Source organism: Tupaia chinensis, unplaced genomic scaffold (genome assembly GCF_000334495.1).
Source record: "Tupaia chinensis unplaced genomic scaffold, TupChi_1.0 Scaffold000341_1, whole genome shotgun sequence".
Lineage (NCBI taxonomy): Eukaryota > Metazoa > Chordata > Mammalia > Scandentia > Tupaiidae > Tupaia > Tupaia belangeri.
The window spans coordinates 3,621,930-3,642,464 of NW_006159835.1; the positions used below are offsets into that span (position 1 = coordinate 3,621,930).

The 20,535-nt window shown below is 38.0% G+C and overlaps 1 protein-coding gene across 4 annotated transcripts in view; it reads left to right on the forward strand.

Annotated features, from left to right (window-relative positions):
* Positions 1 to 20,535, forward strand: part of USP34 (ubiquitin specific peptidase 34) — a 246,799-nt gene that overhangs the window by 177,813 nt on the left and 48,451 nt on the right. For all 4 annotated transcript variants that reach the window (XM_014589224.2, XM_027773341.1, XM_027773342.1 and 1 more), the window contains 12 exons: positions 383 to 461; positions 4,047 to 4,100; positions 4,223 to 4,318; positions 10,344 to 10,408; positions 10,495 to 10,570; positions 10,659 to 10,706; positions 10,827 to 10,892; positions 13,712 to 13,792; positions 15,712 to 15,797; positions 16,524 to 16,692; positions 16,783 to 16,857; positions 19,405 to 19,556. In XM_014589224.2, coding sequence (XP_014444710.2) covers positions 383 to 461; positions 4,047 to 4,100; positions 4,223 to 4,318; positions 10,344 to 10,408; positions 10,495 to 10,570; positions 10,659 to 10,706; positions 10,827 to 10,892; positions 13,712 to 13,792; positions 15,712 to 15,797; positions 16,524 to 16,692; positions 16,783 to 16,857; positions 19,405 to 19,556 — 1,047 coding nt within the window. The remainder of the gene's footprint in view (positions 1 to 382; positions 462 to 4,046; positions 4,101 to 4,222; positions 4,319 to 10,343; positions 10,409 to 10,494; positions 10,571 to 10,658; positions 10,707 to 10,826; positions 10,893 to 13,711; positions 13,793 to 15,711; positions 15,798 to 16,523; positions 16,693 to 16,782; positions 16,858 to 19,404; positions 19,557 to 20,535) is intronic.

Genomic DNA, 20,535 nt, shown 5'->3' on the forward strand with positions numbered 1-20,535 from the left:
TTTTTTATCACAAATTTTGAAACTGCGGTTCTATCGTTGAAAGTTCTCACATTTCTTAATCTTTCCTGTCCTATAGCTTCATATCCTATATTTAAGCAGACTTTTTATTTCATTTTTAAAAATTAGTTCTTTCTAATCTTAGGTTGTAAATAGGTCTGTTAGATTTTAAGGTGGTTCTGCCATGTGATTAATTTATATTCCCAGTTTCTTGTAAATTATATTGCTAATTTCTTATAAAAATAGGAATGTAATTAGAACTTCATAAACTACTTTGATAACTGTAACATATCAGTATGTGATCTAAATATTTGAAAAATGGTAGGCTTAATACAGAGATATCCCATACATACATAATTGATCAGTATTACATGCTCTGTTTTAGGTATCTTTTTAATGATGCCGAGGTAAAACCTTTTGATTCTGCTCAACTTGCCTCTGAATGTTTTGGTGGAGAAATGACGGTAATTATGTTATAATTTGTTTAGAAATTATAAATGGTTAGTGACTTTTGAAGTGTTTTGTCCTGTCATAAAATCCAATAGCAGAGTCACTTAACTTTTTTTTAATAGCTATGATTAAATCTAATTTTTGTTTATTTTTTAAAAATTGAGGGGCCTACAGGTAACATGGTGGTTAAGATAACTGGACTCCCACATAGCTAACCACCGTCCTGGATCTGGTGGCTTGCTTTCTCACTTTCCCTTTCTCTCTCTCTCTCTGGTCAATTTAAAAAATAAATAAAATAAATAAAAAATCGAACAATCTGAATTTGAAAATTTTTTATCAGGAAGTTGGCATGAGCTTAACATAAAAGAACTTTTCCTTTGGGACCAGCAGTTAGCATAATGGCTATGTTGCTGGACTCCCATGTAGTCGACCACAGTTCGTGTCCTGGACCCGGTGGCTTAAACTCACGTCAGGCGTGTGTGCGTATATTCCCAAGATGCTGAGAGGAGAATGGAGAAAACGGAATTGCGACGTGGCCATCCTCCTGAGGGGTTATTTCTCACTTTTTGTCTCTGGTGAGCGCATGTGCCCTATAGCAAAAAACCTCAAAAACAAGAAAAAATTGTTCCTTTAGTGCTTTTCAAAACAGCAATAACCCGATTAACAGTAGTTACTGGAAGGACCAGCAGTTAGCGTAATGGCTATGTCACTGGACTCCCATGTAGTCGACTGTGGTTCAAGTCCCAGACCCGGTGACTCAAGCCAGGCGTGTGTGCTTGCATGCCCAAGATCCATGGAGGAAAAGGGATTATTTCTTGCTTTCTGTCTCTCTGTCTCTCTGTCTTCCTGGCAAGCGCATGCGCCCTATAGCAAAACAAAGCAGTACTTAACTGGGTAAGGAAAAGAACATCTTTATTATGTAATTGACAATAGGACAGTGACTTTATTGTAGCAATTTTACTTCTCCATAGGTAGTTTACCCTAGTAGCAGTTTTCCAAAAACTTTTTAAAAGTACTTTATCCTGGGCCCAATAGGTGGCACGGTTGTTAAGACAATAGATTCCTACATAGCCAACCACAGATCAGGTTCCAGACCTGGCAACTTGAAAGTCACACTGGGCACATATGTATGCTTGCCTAAAATCCCAGGAGGAGAATGGAGGAGAAAGGACTGCGATGTGGCCATCCCTCTGGGGGTGATTTCTCGCTTTCCCTCTCTCTGTCTCTCCGATGAGTGCATGTACCCTATGGCAAAAACCTAAAAATTATCCTTTTGATTCTCACAAATCAGATATTAAAGTGGTCATTCCCATTTTGAAGATAAGACCAGATAAAGCAATTTTTGAAATTAATAACCATGTTTAATGTGAAATAACTGTTTACATTCTGGATTTTAATGAAGGATGTCCTTCTTCTTGGTATTCTTATCTACTTTTCTGAATTGAAAAGGAAGAGTAGTTAATCACTAACATTTGGAAATGGATAGAAGACGGGAAAAGGCCAGCTTGTGGTGCAGTGGTTAAGGCGGCTGGATCTCACAAGGTCAATTATGCAGTTCAGGCCCTGAACCTGGTAGTTTAGCCAAAAAACCTAGCACATTGCATGCATGCCCAAGATTCTGAGAAGGGAATGGAGGAAAAGGGATTGCGGCATGGCTATACCCCCGGGTGGTGATTTCTTGCTTTCTGGCTCTCTGGCCAGTTCACACACCCTATAGCAAAAGTCTCTCTCACAAAAAAAGAAAAAAAAGTAAAATAAAATTTTAAATAAATAAAAGGGAAAGAAAAAAACTAAATTTTGCAAGACTCTTTTCTTAGAAGGCAGTTTTCAGATTGTAGGTCCATTTTCTCAACTTACATATTTTATGGTAAAATACTTTGGAAAAACTGTTTTGTTCTACAATGCTCTTTGTGGTCTTTTGTACTTCTTTTACTTTTATTTGTTTGTTTATTTATTTATTTATTTATTTATTTATTTAGAGAGGTTTTTGCTATAGGGCTTGTGTGCTCGCCAGACAGAGAGAGACAGAAAGCAAGAAATCACACCACCACCCCCAGGGGAGGGGGATGGCCATACCGCATTCCCTTCTCCTTCATTCTCTTCTCGGGATCTTGGGCATGCATGCACATGTGCCCAGCATGAGTTTAAGCCACCGGGTCGGGGACTCGAACCGCGGTCAACTTCGTGGGAGTCCAGTGACATAGCCATTACACTAACTGCTGATCCCCTCGTGTACTTCTTTTATTAAAACCTCAGATCAAGGCCAGCAGGTGGTATGGTGGTTAAGGCAGGCTGGACTCTCACATGACACTGATTTGAGCTTCAGAGCTAGTGACTTGAAAATCACTTTGCTGCATGTGCGTGTGTGCCCAAAATCCCAAGAGGGAGAATGGAGAAGGGATTAAGAAATGGCCATCCCCCCTAGGGGCGGTAGAGTTTTTTTTCACTGTAGGGCACGTGTGCTCGCCAGACAGACAGAGAGAGACAGAAGGCGAGAAATCACCCCCCAGGGGGGATGGCCATGCCTCAATCCTTCTCCTCCATTCTCTTCTCAGGATCTTGGGCACGCACGCACACGTGCCCGGCATGAGTTTTAAGCCACCAGGTCCAGGACGCAAACCGCGGTCAACTATGTGGGAGTCCAGCGACATAGCCATTACGCTAACTGCTGGTTCCCTCAGATCTACACTAATTGTTTCTCATGCCCTCATTTTCTCCTTTTTCTTTTCAATGATTTATTTTGTGATGTCTTTGGTTGAGTGTCCCCTTTTTCCCATACTGTTTTCCTTGTCATCGATCTCTTGGATTGCTTAATGTGTATAGTGACAAATCCATTTCTCTGTAGAAAGTTATCTGTATCTCTGAAGCTCAAAATTTTGTTTCCAAAGAATTGGTGGCAGTACATATGTGTAGTATTTTGAAATTTCAAATCAGTTTTATGGCTACAAAATATTAGTTTTGGTTTGGTTTGTTTTTTTTGGGGGGGGGGAGAGGTTTTTGCTATATGGTACGTGTGCTCACCAGAAAGACAGAGAGAAACAGAGAGATAGAAGGTGAGAAATCATCCCCCAGGAGGGATGGCCATGGCACAGTCCCTTCTCCTTTATTCTCCTCTTGGGATCTTGGGCATGCACACACATGCACCTGGCGTGAGTTTAAGCCACCAGGTCCAGGAATCAACTACGAGGGAGTCCAGTGACATAGCCGTTACGCCAACTGCTGGTCCCGGCTATGAAATATTTATGATCTGCTTTTTTAAAATTTATTTATAATGCTGCTGAGTGTGTACAATTTAAATTTCTTTTTTATTTCTCTTTTCACATTTATAAGAATTAGAACAAAACTATTTCCTTACCATATCTAACTTATTTGTCTCTGTCTTTATTTTATACTATTAAATTATCTAAAATAAATGTACCAAATATTATGTTAGTATACATTTTCCAAATTTGTGAAGTATATAGGAGTTTTTTGAGTAGTGTTTCTTGAAAACTATTTGCAAAATTACTATGAAGTACAAAATAACTACTTATGAAATGATCTATAAATATAGCTGAGTATACTTTTTAAAGAAGGGATGTTTTTGTTTTTTGAAACAGACCAAGACCTATGATTCTGTTACGGATAAGTTTATGGATTTTTCCTTTGAAAAGGTAACCATTTCTTCTTAAAAAAAAATTATATGTTGTTTTATTTCTTCCACATTGTCTACTTTCAGAGTTATATCTTGTCAAAATAAAAATATTCTTTTCTTCTTCTTGCCTGCCTCTTTAAGACACACAGTGCATATATGCTGTTTTACAAACGCATGGAACCAGAGGAAGAAAACGGCAGAGAATACAAATTTGATGTTTCATCAGAGTTACTAGAGGTATAAGTTAATTTGACTTCAGCAACTATTTTAAAAAGTATATTGGCCCAGCAGGCGACGTGATAGTTGTGATAGTTAAGGTCATGGACTCCCACATGGCCAATCATGATTTGAGTCCAGGACCTGGTGGCTTGCTTTCTTTTTCTCTCTGTGTCTCTGGTGAGCACACATGTCCTGTAGCAAACTTAAATAATGATAATAAATAAATTTTTAAAAATAAGTAGGTATATTAAGTGTTTATGCAAGGAATACTATAAGCCTATACAATGTTAAAATTTGAAGTAGACTTTAAACAATCTTTACAGTTAGTCTTGATAATACTGACATAGACAGGTGAATGAAAACTGAGATTAAAGGGAATAGACAATAAAAATCATTAAAAGTGAAGAAAAATAAAAGCAAATGGGTTGATCAAATGAGGGTGTACTCATAAATAATTAGTGTGATTGGCAATGTTCTGCCTCTTTGGTTGGCTAATGTTTTCTTATGTTCCTTCTGTTAGGCTTCATGATACAAACACATTTAAGGGTACAGTGTAGTTGGAATGCATTTAAGGGTATTTTACAAATTGAAAAATAAAGATATTTGTGGTAATGAGAATTTGTTTCTTAACATAGTAGGTAGTAATAATAATACATTATTGAAAAACTACCTCAATGTGTATTGTGTCAGTGTTAAAATAAATGTAGTCAGCCAAAGGTTTAAAAAGTAAATCTCCAGGATCAGCAGATAGCTTAATGGCTACATCAATAAACTACCACAAGGTCCATGCAGTTCAAGTCCTGGACCCAGTGACTTAAAATTCACGCCAGGTGTGTATGTGAGTGAGTGTGTGTGTGTGTGTGTGTGTGTGTGTGTGTGTGTATATGCGTGTGTGCCCCAGATCCCAAGAGGAGAATGGAGGAGAAGGGATTGCAATGTGGCCTTCCACTTGTAGTGGTGATTTCTCACTTTTTGTCTGTCTCTGTGGTGAGCTCATGTACCTTTTAACAAAATATCTCTCTAAAAAAAGTAAATCTCCAAAAAGCATACCTGATAAAAATGTATTTTTTCATCTAGACAGTCCAACATTTATTCTCTGAAAATACAAACAAAACTATTTTTTCACTGTTGGAACAGTGCAAACTATTTTTTCACTGTTGGATCAAGTCTTAAAACTAAGTAGATTTTGTTCTCCAACTGTTGTCTTTCCTGTATGTTAATGAGAAAACATGTTAGGAGAAAACAGTCAAGAACATTGTATTTTTTCCACCCCTTGAATCTATTTGACCAGAATTAGATGCTGTTGATTACAAATTGCCTTGCTAGAATCTATTAAACTCACCTATTGTATAAAAATTTGTTTCCACCAACATTATTACCATTATTTATTTATTTATTTGTAGAGATTTTTGTCATAGGGTACAAGCTCTCACCAAGGAGAGAGAGATAATGAGGGGAAAAGTGAGAGATTACCCTCCCAGGGGTGATGGCCCACACCCTACATAATCCCTTCTCTAGTCAACTTCAGGAATCTTGGGAACACGTGCACTTCCGCCTACTATGATTTTCAAGCCACTGGGTCTGGGACTCAAACGACAGTCAACCAGCCATGTGGGAGCCCAGCAACATAACCACAACGTTACTTACTGGTCCTATCACCATTACCATTAAATAAACTATAATCACCTGTTTGTGCAAGGCTTTTACCCTCAAAATATTCAGGCAATTCTAGACCTTGCCCTGTATGAGGATCCAACAGTACTTGATACGACCAGCATACTTGTGAAGTAAAATGAAATTTCAAGTAAGGCTTTAATGATTTTTTTTTGTTTGTTTTTTTGTTTGTTTTGAAAGGTTTTTGCTATAGGGCATGTACGCTCGCCAGAGACAGAAAGCGAGAAATCACCCCCAGGGGGGAAGGCCACTCTAAAATCCCTTCTCCTCCATTCTCCTCTTGGGATCTTGGGCATGCACATACACATGCCTGGCATGAGTTTAAGCCACCAGGTTTGAGGCTTGAACCATGGTTAACCACATGGGAGTCTGGCGACATAGCCATTATGCCAACTGCTGTTCCCGTGATGTGTATTTTTTTACTTGCATTAGTGCTTCTCAATCTTACTGGTCCTAGGACTCTTTTAAGAGGTTTTTTTTTTTTTGTTTTTTTGGTTTTTTTTTCCCCATTTGGCTATATCTATGAACATTTACCATATTGGAAATTAAAACAGGGCTAGCAACATAGTACAGCAGGTAAGTGCTGTATAGAAAGCCAGATTCTGTGTGGTCAATTTTGGTGGGAATCCTGACCTCAGCTGTTGAAAAACACTCCAGGCACGTGTGTATATGTGTATGTATGTCCAAAAAAGAATTGTGGTGTTTCCATTCCCTATGAGGGATGCTCTTTGTCTGTCTCCCTCTCTGGTGTGTTCACACACCCTCTGACAATTAAAGGGGGAAAAAATTTGTTTAAAAGATTAAAACAAAAATTTTAACTTTGGTTTACTCAAAAATAGTAAAAGCCCACTAAATACTAACATAAAAAAATTTTATAAATATGTATTTCCAGACAGAGTAATTCAGTGAGAGAAATTACCCTGTTTTTACATGTTTGTAAATCTCTTAAATATCTAGTTTAATAAAAGCTAAATTTTCTTTCTTTTTTTTTTTTTTTTTTTTTGGAGAGGTTTTTGCTATAGGGCGTGTGCACTCACCAGACAGACAGAAAGTGAGAAATCACCCCCCAGGGGGGATGGTCACGCCGCAATCCCTTCTCCTCCATTCTCCTCTCAGGATCTTGGGCACGCACGCACATGCGCCCGGCGTGAAGTTTTAAGCCACCGGGTCCGAGACGTGAACCGCAGTCGACTATGTGGGAGTCCAGCGACATAGCCATTACGCTAACTGCTGGTTCCAAAAGCTGAATTTTCTTAACAGCTTAGGCATTTTGTCTGTTTTAATGCATAGCTGCTGGAGAACTTCTTTGTATTCATGTGAAAAAAAAAAATGTTAAAAGGCAGGTAACTCCATGGTATTACTACGAAAAGTATTTTGAGTGTAAAGGCTACTTTAAAAGGTTACGGGATGGGGCGGCGGGGGAAGGCCTAGCAGTTGGCACGGAGGTTAAGGCGGCTCTATCTCACATGACCGATTTCACCTTGGTCCTGGACTGACCCAGCATTATGCAAATTATGCTGGATGTGTGTGTGTATCCGTATGTGTCCCAAAATCCCAAAAAGAATGGAGAAGAGGTTGTGTTGGGGCCATCCCCCCTGAGGAGTGACTTACTTTCTCTCTCTCTCTCTCTCTCTCTCTCTCTCTCTCTCTCGTGAGCTCTCGTTCCCCTATAGCAAACAAACAAAAAAAAAAAAAATGAAAGAAAGAAAGAGGGAGAATAAATAGGTAAATACTAAAACAACTGATGCAGAAGATACAAGTAGATTTCTCAGAAATGACAATTTGTAGGGGAAGGAGATCAGAAAATGCTTCAGGAGGCTGACTGTAAACTCAGACATGAAAGTTATGGAGGAGTTCATTGTGTGGACAGTGTTCTAGGCAAAAATAATTTTATTTAAGAATTCCCTGAGAAGGACAGTGCTCATCACATGTTTCAGAAGAAGAAAGATGACCTGTGTGGCTTTGATGTTTAAGTTGAAGGAAAAATGGCCCAGAATGAGGTTGGAAGGTTCTATGGAAAATAGCTAGGAAAGTTCTGATCAGTTTAATAAATGCATTAATTTCAGACTTAGACATACCCATTTGTCTTCAAATACATTCTACTGATAGAATATTAAAAAGTTCAACAGAGAGACCAGCAGTTAGTGTAATGGCTATGTCGCTGGACTCCCATGTAGTCGACCACGGTTTGCGTCCCAGACCTGGTGGCTTAAAAGTCAGGCCAGGCGCATGTGCGTGTGTGCCCAAGATCCCAAGAGGACAATGGAAGAGAAAGGATTGCGGCGTGGCCATCCCCCCGGGGGGTGATTTCTCACTTTCTGTCTCTCTCTCTGTCTGTCTGGCTGGCAAGTGTACACGCCCTATTGCAAAAACCTCTCCAAAAAATAAAAAGTTCATCAGAAAAATAAGATGAGTGTTTCTGTTGAACAAAAATGGAGCAGAATTAAAATCTGAGTGTGTTGGAAACTACCGAACCATCAGGCTTTAGATCCAGAAATATGTAATAGTAACCAAGAATTAGGCATTCTCACGGGGTAAAGGGAACAGGCATCGTGTGGCATAATGTAGAACTGCACTTGTGACTGGAAGCAAGAAGTTTGGAATTGGGTTCCGTTACTGTGCAAAGATAACGAGAGGAGCAGAAGGCTTTCAAACTCTCTTCAGGGCTGTAGCTTTAAAGAAAGTCATATGCCTATAAATGCACAAGAACTCTGAAGCAGGCCCTTCAGTGACAAGGCCTGTTATTTTCCAAATAAGTATCACTGTGGACAAGGAACCCTAATACACCAGGAAGCCTTGTAAGACTCAGTCCTAGACTAGTATAATGGGCTGGGGAGCCAGTTGAAAATCTTGTGGAAGATTAAATGTAGGGTCGAGACCTTCAATTTAAAATGAACCTGCTATCTAGAATTCCAGAACATATACAAAAATGTGATGTTAAGAAAGACACCTGATGGGAACCAGCAGTTAGCGTAATGGCTATGTTGCTGGACTCCCGCGTAGTCGACCGCTGTTCGCGTCCCGGACCCGGTGGGTTATAACTTCTCGCGGGGCGCGTGTGTGTGTGTGTGTGTGTGTGTGTGTGTGTGTGTGTGCCCAAGATCCCGAGAGGAGAATGGAGAAGGGGTTGCGGCGTGGCCATTCTCCCTGGGGGGTGATTTCTTTCTTTCTGTCTCACTGTCTCTCTGTCTGGCGAGCGCACACGCCCTGTAGCGAAAACCTCTCCCCCCCAAAAAAGAAAAAAAAAAAGACAAGACACCTGAGAATGTCAATAATCAGAATGTAGATGTGTTCGGGACCAGCAGTTGGCTTAATGACTGTGTCGCTGGACTCCCAGGTAGTTGACCGCAGTTTGAGTCCTGGACCCAGTGGCTTAAAATCCAGCTGGGCGCATGTGCAGGATATGTGCCCAATATCCTGAGAGGAGAATGGAGGAGAAGGGCGTGGCCATCCCCCCGGGGGGGGGGGCAGGGAATTTCTTGCTTTCAGTCTCTCTGTCTCTGTCTTTCTGGTGAGTGCACGTGCTCTATAGTGAAAACCTCTCTAAAAATAAAAAAAATAAAAAAAAAAAGAATATAGATGTGTTGTAGATAAAATCACTTTATGGAATTGTCTGACCAACATTTAACATGTTTAGAGTACTCAGATGAAGGAACACAAAACCAGAACAGTGGTCTTATAGGCTGTAAGTCAGAAATTGCCATTTTTCTTTTCTTTTTGCTGTAAGGCACATCCACTCACCAGAGACGGAGACAGAGAGAGATGAGAAATCACCCCTTATGGGGAATGGCCACAGTCCCTTCTCTTACATTCTCCTCTCACGATTTTGGTCATGTATGCACATGCACTTTGCGTGGTTTTTAAGCCACTGGGTCTGGGACTTGAACAGCCTGAGTCAACCATGTGGGATTCAGCTGCCTTAACCTTCTTGCTACCCTCTAGCCCCATTTCTCATTATTATTTGATCATTTTGATCATTTTCATTATTTGAATCTCTCATTTAGGTCTGCCAACCTGAATTTAATATTTTTATCTTGACAGCTTTCTAATATAAACTGTTTTTTTATAACCTCTTATCAAAAATGCAATATAACTTACATTTTATTCATACACTTGATCCTCAGATAGGATTTCAAAATTCTTTCTTTGAAAATCTTTATAAATATTACATATTCAAAAAGCTTGAGTAACTAGATAAGTAGGTTTAATAACTAATTTTATAGTATATATACCTGGAAAAAAAATTAACATGAAATTTTAAGTGCACATTTTCTTTTAGAGCATCTTTTTTTTATCTAATAAAAATACTAGTTAAGTGTTATGAAGTAAATTTCTATATGATATCTAATGTTAACATTTTTTTCTTCAGTGGATTTGGCATGATAACATGCAGTTTCTTCAAGACAAAAACATTTTTGAGCATACATATTTTGGGTAAGTTTGGTAAATTCAGTTGTAGAGTATTTGCATATTTATCAAAAATGTTATTCTGTAAAAATGCTAAGTTATTTCTTTTCTAGGTTTATGTGGCAGTTGTGTAGTTGTATTCCCAGTACATTACCAGATCCTAAAGCTGTGTCCCTGATGACAGCAAAGGTAACACTGATACATAAACTTCAAATAATTTTGTTAAAAATTTATTACTGGAAGAGAACTAAATCATTTTGAATTATTTTTCTTACAGTTAAGTACTTCCTTTGTCTTAGAGACATTTATTCATTCAAAAGAAAAGGTACGTGTTTTATTTTGAGTTTTTTGTGTCATATATGTAATTTATCAGATACCTTTGGTTCTTATTATTGTTGATTCAGAAGTCCTTGTACCTTGATTGACTTCTTTCTTTTTCTTTTAGCCAACAATGCTTCAGTGGATTGAACTACTGACCAAACAATTTAATAATAGTCAAGCAGCTTGTGAGGTGAGATGAAGAAGTCAGCAAACAATACCTAGCTTAAGATTCTCTTTTTTGTTTTGTTTTCTTTTATTCTTTTCAGAGATGCTGCAATAAAATTATTTCATCTATCATAATTCATAGGGAGCCCAATGTAAGTTGTTTCATAAAACCATTTGATAGCTGAGAAAGTTATAATTTATATATCAAATCTATTACCCATTAAATATTTTTTTAATGAAAAACATTTTTTATTGCCAGAGGGCATGTGTACTTGCAAGAGAGAGCATATATGCACAAGTACCCCCACCCCGCCCGTGGCACATGATCACACCACAACCCCTATTCCTTCATTTCTCCATCCTGTTTATTTCTTGAGAGAGAGGGAGAGAGACAAGAGTTTCCCTGACAGTATCTTGTCATGCAGTCCTCCTTCCACAACTAGGATTGCAGGCATGCTAATTGTGTTTAGACTCGCCCAGATCCAAACCCTGAGCTTTCCTATGTGGCTTCAGTACCTTACATGGGCACCCTACCACCTGCATCACCGCAGCACAACTAATTATTAAGTTATTTTTTAAATCTTTAGTTTTTTCTCCTTCATGTAAAAAAAGGTACAGAAAATTCAAAAGACTTTTGTAGGTCTTTCTTAAATATTTTTTTATCCCCCAGCTTCATTGAGGTATATTTGACAACTAAAAATTGTATATATTCACAGCATACATTGTAATGACTTGATGTATGTACATATCATAAAGTTATTTTCATAGTCAAATTTAACACTTTAACCACCACTTAGTTGCCATTTTTGTGTGAGCAATAAGGATATTTTAGATCTACTCTGTCAGTAAATTAAAACAAACAATACAGTATTAATAAGTATAATCACAACGCTATATATAATGGCCTTAGAATTTTTTGATTTAATAACAAAATTTGTACCCTTTGGTCAACCTCTCCTTATCACTCTCAGTCCTCTCTTAAATACTATACTGTTACTGGAAAATATTTTAAAACATCTACCTCAACCCCTGTCCACCCGCCCCCCCCCCCATCTCCCTCACCCCCTGTCCCCCCGCCCCCCCCCCAAATATATGTGTGTGTGTGTGTGTATATATCCCAATAGCAGTTTATGTCCAACTTTTTCTTCCTCAATTTTAAAAAATGCATCCCTAAAGATAATCTGCTCACAGGTAATGACTATCATATCTACATTTTAAGATCATTTATAATTTTTTATTTGAAACCAAAGAGGTATAAACCTGTCTGAGAATGCAGATCTTGGGGCCGGCAGGTGGCATGGTAGTTGAAGTGTTGGACTCCCACATGGCTGACCACAGTTCATGTCCTGGACGACCTGGTGGTTTGCTTTCTTACTTTCTCTCTCTTTTTTCCTCTCTCTCTCATCAGATTAAAAAATAATAATAAATTGAATTAAATAATTCTTAAAGATAAGTAAAAAGGAATGCAAATCTTGAGAATTTCCAGAGATTCCCATCTATTTGCTATTCAAAAATAGCATCTGGAGAGAAATGTATTCTCCAGATGATAGCAGCAAAATGTGCAGTACATGAAGATTAGTGTTAAGATATATTTTTTTTTTTGCTGATTTAGAATGTCATCTAATTATAGCTTGTAACAATGAAATACAAGAATCTGATCACTGGAAATTTCAAACAAAGTGTATGGCTTTTACAAGCTTTATAATCAAAATTTGAAAACATGCACAAAAGTAAAATAATATAATGAATCCTCATGTACTTATTACCCAGCTTTAACAAATAATATTCTTTCATCCTTGTTTCATCTATTCCTATGCCCTAAGCCTTTTATTCAACTGAAGTATTATTGTATTTTGGGTTTGTTTTTTGCTCTTTTTGCTTTTGTTATAAGGCACATGTGCTTTCTAGACCAAGACGGGCATGCAGACGTGCCCAGCATGTTTCTCAAGCTCCTGGATCCATAAATCAAACTGCGCAGCCAGCCATGTGGGATCGAGCACCATAACCATCACACCATCTGCTGGCCTCTCAGCTGATTTATTTTAAAGCAAGCCCTAATATCACAGCGTGAATTTGTAATTATTCAGTATATGTCTGTAACAGATAAACTTTTTAAAACATGTATCTAACCATAATTCCATCCATTCCTGATAAAATGGAAATAATTTCTTAATGTTATTTAATATATAGATTATGTTCAGTTTTCCCTGTCTCAAAAGTGGTTTTATTTTTTTGTTTTGTTTTTCGGTTGGGTATGTTTCAGTTGGTGTTCAGGCAAGGTCCACATTTTTTATTTTTATTGTGTCATAAATCTCCTTTCCATCTATAACAGTTGCTTTTGCCTTTTCTTTCCTGTCATTTTGTGTTATTTGTTATGCAGGTTTTTCACATGCTGTCTTGACCTATTCCATCTTCCAGGAGTTGTTTAACTTCTTCCTTTCTCTCCCCTCCTCCCCTTTTCTGTCTATTTTACAGATCCATAGAGTTGATAAGATTTATAATTTGTTTTTAATGTATAAAAAATTTAATCATGTCTATCATTATTTATACTAACAAAAGGTTCTACAGAGTGACATTTATGAGAATTAAGACAAAACTCATATCCCATTTTATTATGATAAGGATCTCATGTTGCCATCATGTAGGTTGTGTTCTGTGATATAAATGGCCTCAGTAAATGAGGTGAACCTTACTATCATTTTAGATTTTGGTCTTTATAATAATTAGATAAATGGTTTTTGGTAAAAATGTAACATCATTAAAACATTAATAAAAGTAAAATCCATTTATCCCACTTAACAAGTACTGGTTTAAAAATTACAATCATACTCTCTTTTCTTACAGTGGTTTTTAGACCGCATGGCTGATGATGACTGGTGGCCAATGCAGATACTAATTAAGTGCCCTAATCAAATTGTAAGACAGGTAAGGAAAAAATGTTTCTAAAAAGAAACTTCATATCCATTAATAGCCACTTCCTATTTTATCCTCTCTCTTTGACTTCTGGTTAGTACTAATCTGTTTTCTGCCTCCCTGGCTTTGCCTATTTTGACTGTTCATGCAAATTGAATCGTACAGTATGTGGATTTTGATAACCCATTGCTTTGGCTTAACAGTCTTTATATGATTTATTCATGTTATAACCTTTTTTGCTCATATAATAAATACCCCATTGAATGGATATATGACATTTTGTTTATCCATTCATCAGTTGGTGAACATTTAAAGTGTTTGTACTTTGATCATTTTGAATAATGTTACTTATAAACAGTTATGTACAAGTTTTCATCTGTAAGTATATTTTCATTTGTTTTGGGTATATATATATATGTATGTATGTATGTATGTATGTATGTTTGGTATGTGTGTTGTATTGCCAGAGGACATGTGTGCTCATCAAAGAGAGAGAGAAAGCAATCCCCCATGGGGTGTGGTCATGCCACAATCCTTTTTCCTTCATTTCTCCATTTTGTCAAGATTTGGGGCATGCACGCACATGTGTTGAGCTTGTTTCTCAAGCTGCCAGGGCTGACCATAGTCAGCCATGTGGGATTCAGCTCCCAATGCACAGTGCTTAACGACCATGCTATAGAGCCAGAACTATCTTTTGTATGTTCACCTAAATGGAATTGATGGGTCATGTGGTCACTATGTTTGAATTTTTTTTAAAGTTTATTTCTTTCATGATAAAGAGAAAGAAAAAGACAGGCACCCTCAAGAGAGCCAGAGAGTCTCAGACCATAATCCCACCCCCACCCCTAGCCTTCCCAGCTAACTAGGATCATGGGCATCTATACCTGGTATTTATAGGTTCATTGGGGAATTAAAAACATAGGTTTGTTGGGGAACTATATACTTAGTCGTCCATATAAATCCAGCTTTGCTTGAGCAGCATGTTGTTGCTGTACTACTAAGCTAGCCATGTTTAACGTTTTTAGGAGTACTGAACGGTTTTCCGTAGTGACCAGGCAATTTTACATCTCCCCCTAGTGATGTATGAAGATTTCAATTTCACCATCTATTTTTCTTTTAAAGAGAGATTTTTGGTATAGGATGTGTGCACTTGCCAGACAGAAAGTAAGAAATCATTCTCCAGGGAACAGACATGCCACAGTCCTTTCTCCTCCGTTCTCCTCTTGGGATTGATTTGGGGCACACATGCACACTCACCCAGCATGAATTTCAAGCTGCCAGGTCTTGGACTGGAATTGTCATCAGCCACATGGGAATCCAGTGCCTTAACCACTATGCCATCTGCTGGTTCCCCATTATATTTTCTTACCGTTTGGTACTACCTATTTCATTTTAGTCATCCTAGCGGCTATGAGGTGGTATCTCATTTTGTTTAGCAGTTTTCTAGTAACTAATGATGTTGATATCTTCTGTGCTTATTGGTGTTAAACATATTCTGTGATACTCGTATATCATCTTTAGAGAATCCTTAGGTTTAACTGAGCCCATGGTTTTAACATTACTGAGCAGGTGCTCACATTGCACCATGGAACCTGGTTCCTCTTTTTTTTTTTTTTTTTAACTTTTCATCTCTACTAGGTAGGAAGGTTTTACAAAGCTTTGTTTTTGTTATTCTGTTTGAGTGAAACCTACAGTTTTTGTTTGCTTTTTGTTTTTTTCTCTTACTATATAAAACTAAATATTGTTTTTCATACTAATTTTGCCTTATATTTGGTGTGTAGTTGATACTCCAGGGAAGCTTTTGAATATCAAAAGGTAATCTGTGAGCAAAATATAAATTAGTGCCAAGTAATTTTTGAATCATGTTAATTTTTTAGTACATTTGTTACCTATCAGTTGGCTCTTGGGTTATTAAATCTTTTGTTTTGCAGATGTTTCAACGTTTATGCATCCATGTGATTCAGAGATTGAGACCTGTCCATGCTCATCTCTATCTACAGCCAGGATTAGAAGATGGGTAGGAAGTTTTTTTGTTTTGTTTTTTAAATTGTTTTTTACTGGGTATGTGTATTTACTGGAAAAAGACAGAGGGAAAGTGAGAAATCACCCCTTAGTGGGGATGACCACACCAAAGTTCCTTCTTCTCCGTTCTCTCTTTTTGTTGGGGACACACATACATGAACCTGGCACGTATGAACCTGGCACGTTTTTCAAGCTACCATGTTCAGAATTCAAACCACAGAGTCAACTACATAGGATCCAACTACCTTAATCACCATGCCATACTGGCTCAAGAAGTACTTTTAGACTATTTCGTTTTAAAGGGTTTTTTTTTTTTTTGCTTGTTTTTATAGATTTTTGTCCTAGAGCATGCGTGCTCACTGGAGACAGAAAGAAAGGAAAAGTGAGAAATCACTTCCCAGGGTGGATGGCCATTCTGTAGTCCCTTCTCTTTTATTCTCCTGTTGGGATTTTGGACATGCATGCAAATACAGCCAGCATGTTTTTATGTTGCCAGATCTGGGATTCAAACAGCAGAGTCAGCCATGTGGGATCTGGCACCTTAATCATTGCACTACCTGCTGGCCCAATTTTAAAATTTTTTGACATTGTGCCTACAAAAGTCTAAATCTACACTGGAAGATTTAGAGCTTTATGTTTTTAAGCTACCTATAACAATACAGATCAAGAAGATAAAACTACCTCACACTTTCTCTGAGATATATTTGATTGTCTTTTGCAGGTCAGATGATATGGATGCCTCAGTAGAAGACATTGGTGGTCGTTCATGTGTCACTCGATTCGTGAGAACTCTGTTATTAATTATGGAACATGGTGTAAAACCTCACAGTAAACATCTTACAGAGTATTTTGCCTTCCTTTATGAATTTGCCAAAATGGGTGAAGAAGAGGTGAGACTATGTCTTGTTCGTTGTTTGAATGATGTCTGTTTTTAGTATTTAGAACTTAGCTGTTTTTATTTTATATTTTTATTATTTCAGAGCCAATTTTTACTTTCACTGCAAGCCATATCTACAATGGTACACTTTTACATGGGAACCAAAGGTCCTGAAAATGTAAGTACAATTTTGTTTTATTTTGGTGATTTTGAGACCATATTATTAATAGTTTGCAGCATTCAAAATCATGAGATGAACTTGTAGCTCCTTATATTAGATAAGAGTCTAAGTTTTGGTAATGTTTTTGATGTAATTTTTAGTGGATGCCACAAGAGAATATACAATCAAGTAGTTAATTTCACTGAAGCAAAGCAAAGAAACTTATGCAAAGTGGCCATCACCTACTTTGGCATCTTTTCTTTTTTTTTTAGAGGTTTTTGCTATAGGGCACGTGTGTTCGCCAGACAGAGACAGAGAGACAGAAAGCGAGAAGTCACCCCCCACTGGGGATGGCAACGCCACAATCCATTCTCCTCCATTCTCTTGGGATCTTGGGCACGCACGCACATGTGCTTGGCGTGAGTTTTAAGCCACCAGGTCCAGGACACGAACTGCGGTCGACTACATGGGAGTCCAGCAGCATAGCCGTTACGCTAACTGCTAGTCCCTACTTTGGCATCTTATCAACGATATATTAGTGAACATTTTTGGTGGTCTTAATTTTTTTCCATCTTTTGCTGTTAGTTTGTTAGAGTCTTACAAAAATTTAAGTAGGTGGTCTGTAAATAATACTAAAGTATTGTATGACATATTATATTGTCTGTGACAACCACACTGGGTTGCAAAATCTGTGAAAGATCTTCAAGTTAACAACAAAAAAAAAACATATTAGGAAAAAACTATGCATGAATTTCAGAATTCATTTTGCATCAAAATTTGTACTTAATTCTAATCTTCCACAAACTATTTGGAGTTCTTTCATAGTTGCACTGTTTTGTTTAGGTTTCTGCCATAGGGCACATGAACTTATCAGAGATAGAGAAAGTGAGAAATACTCGGCGGGGGGGGCAGGGGGACAGGTAGGATGGCCATACCACAGTCCCCTCTTTTCTTCTCTCCTCTCCTCTTGGGACTTCAGACATGCATGCACTGCTTCAGACTTGATTTTCAAGCTGCCAGGTCCAGGGCTCATAACTAAGTCATGTGGGAGTCCAGTGACATAACCACCTCACCACCTGGTGACTCCCATAGTTGCATTCTTATTTATTCCTTTCCTTTCCTTTGTTTTGTTTTTGCCATAGTGTGTTTGCACTCACCAGAGAGAGACACTGAGAGGGAAGGTGAGAAATCATCATCAAGGATACAGCCACACCACAGTCCCTTCTTTCTTCTCTTGGGATTTTGGGCATGCATGCATACATGGCCAGCATGAGTTTCAAACACTGTGTCTGGACTGGAACCGTAGTTAGCCATGTGGGAGTCCAGTGCCTTAACTACTGTGCCACCTACTTGTCCTAGTCCTTTTCTTTAAGAGATAAGTACTATTTTTATCTTGGTTTTATAAATAAGGTACTTCAGACTTAGATAAATTAGCTTGTTTTAAATCACAGTGAGTTGGACTTCGATCCTGGGTCACACTGCTGAATTAAAACTTAACCAGTATGCTATAGTTCTTACAGATGGATTTGTATTACCACTTTCCAGCCTACATGGCTACATGTTTTGACTTCATCTTGCTTTGTTATATCATAAAATCTTTTCAGTATCTTGCATTTCAAAGACCAAACAAATTTCTTTGGCATACCACTAACTAGATTATCTAGAAACTATGAATAAGGATTTCATCTTCTCTGTAACTGGCTTTATTTGCTATACAGTGGGGGCCAGCAGGTGGCATGAATGTTAAGGTGCTGGATCCCACATGGCTGGCTGTGTAGTTTGAGTATCAGACCTGGCAGCTTGAAAGTCATGCCAGCAGCCTATGCATGCATGCCCAAAGTCCTGAGAAGAGAATGGAGGAGATGGGATTGCAGCATGGGTATCTCCCCAGGGAGTGATTTCTCACTCTTCTTTATCTCTCTCATGAGCTCACACACCCTGTAGCAAAGACAAAAAATAATTCATTTTTAAAACAAACTTACTATAGGGTGCATGTGCTTACCAGAGAGAGAAGGAAAGTGAGTAAGCATGGGGGAGGTAGAGGAATGGATGGTCTCGCCACAATCCCTTCATTTTCCAGTCGGGATTTCAGGCACACATGCACACACACTTGACATGTTTTCAAGCCATTGGTTTTGATACTCTAACCATGCACTCTACCATGTGGGAGCCAGCTACCTTTACCACTACCCTACCAACTGGGCTGTAGCTGGCATTTTTATGTAATACAAAATACTGTTTTATTATATTCAAAACCTTTATCCTGATTGATCCTCAAAGTGTCTTGTTTATAATAAAAAAATATTATAGCATTTATCCCTTTAGGTAAAGTGAATAGTCAGTACTGAGAAACATTGTTCTCTATAGTGCAAGTGTAGACTAAAATTGCCATGAGTGTGGTTTAGACTGTTTCACAGTAAACCTAGGTTTTCAAGTGTTCGTTTTCATGACCCAAGTTCCTGCCACCATCTACAGTGAGTGGATAGTTATATAAAACAAGTCATTTGTTCTCTGGGTGATGTTAAAAATCAATACCATGTTGCAATTGTATTTTGTTCCTTTTAGCCTCAAGTTGAAGTGTTGTCAGAAGAGGAAGGGGAAGAAGAGGAGGAGGAAGAAGATATCCTTTCTCTGGCAGAAGAAAAATACAGGCCAGCTGCCCTTGAAAAGATGATAGCTTTAGTTGCTCTTTTGGTTGAACAGTCTCGCTCAGAAAGGTGAAATGCTTCAACATTTAGAATGCCTAAAGCATGTTCGATTTTGTTCTTTCTACATAATTGTTTTACCAGTATTACTTCAAGAGCTTTTATGACATAATTCCTTTTAAATAATAACACCGCTATTCATCAACTCTTAAGGTGTAAAAATTTTATTCCTTCCTATAAGATTCTGACTTTGTACCTGAGTCATGTTAGAAACAATCATTGAAGAAATGCACAGTAAAACATCTAGCAAGAGTATATGTATTTTCATCCACTTACTTAGCAACTCCACTTCTATGCATCTGTCATAAAAGTACAGAAAGAAGTATGTGTAAAAAAGAAAGTACTGTTTTTTATTGAAACAGTGTTTCTTCTTTTTTTTTTAAGTTTATTTCTTCTGTCAGAGATTGATTGGGTGGGGGGTGCACTTCCCCAACAGGGGCTTTGTGATTGGGTGGGGGGTTGCACTTCCCCAACAGGGGCTTCACCAGGCAATTCACCTCCAGCCCCCCAGCCAGGATCATCAGCGCATATGCCTAACACATAGCGGAGATCTAAGGATATGAACCTGGGACCTTGCCATGTGGCCTCGGCATCATGGAGCATTGTGTTACTGTTGTATCACTGTGGCTGGCCAAAACAGCATTTCTGAGAGCAAAAGTCTAGAAGCAGACAGATACCTGCCTAAAGAGTAGTTGAAAACAGCAATTCAGTAGCTTACTCTGTAGCTGAATAAAGAAAATGTAGAATTTATTGGTGCTGCCATGGGGTAGTTTTTAGGATATGTTTTACTAAGTGAAAAAATCAGGGTAGAGAAAAGTATATATAGTATGCTACTTTTTAAGAAAGGGCAGTTATGAGAAACAGAGTGTTTATGTAACGTGTATAGTCAGTCCTCATTATCTGTAGATTTCCTATTTGCAAATTCACTGACATGCTTAAATTTATGTGTAATGCCAAACTTGGCATTCAAGGAACTTTCACAGTCATTCGT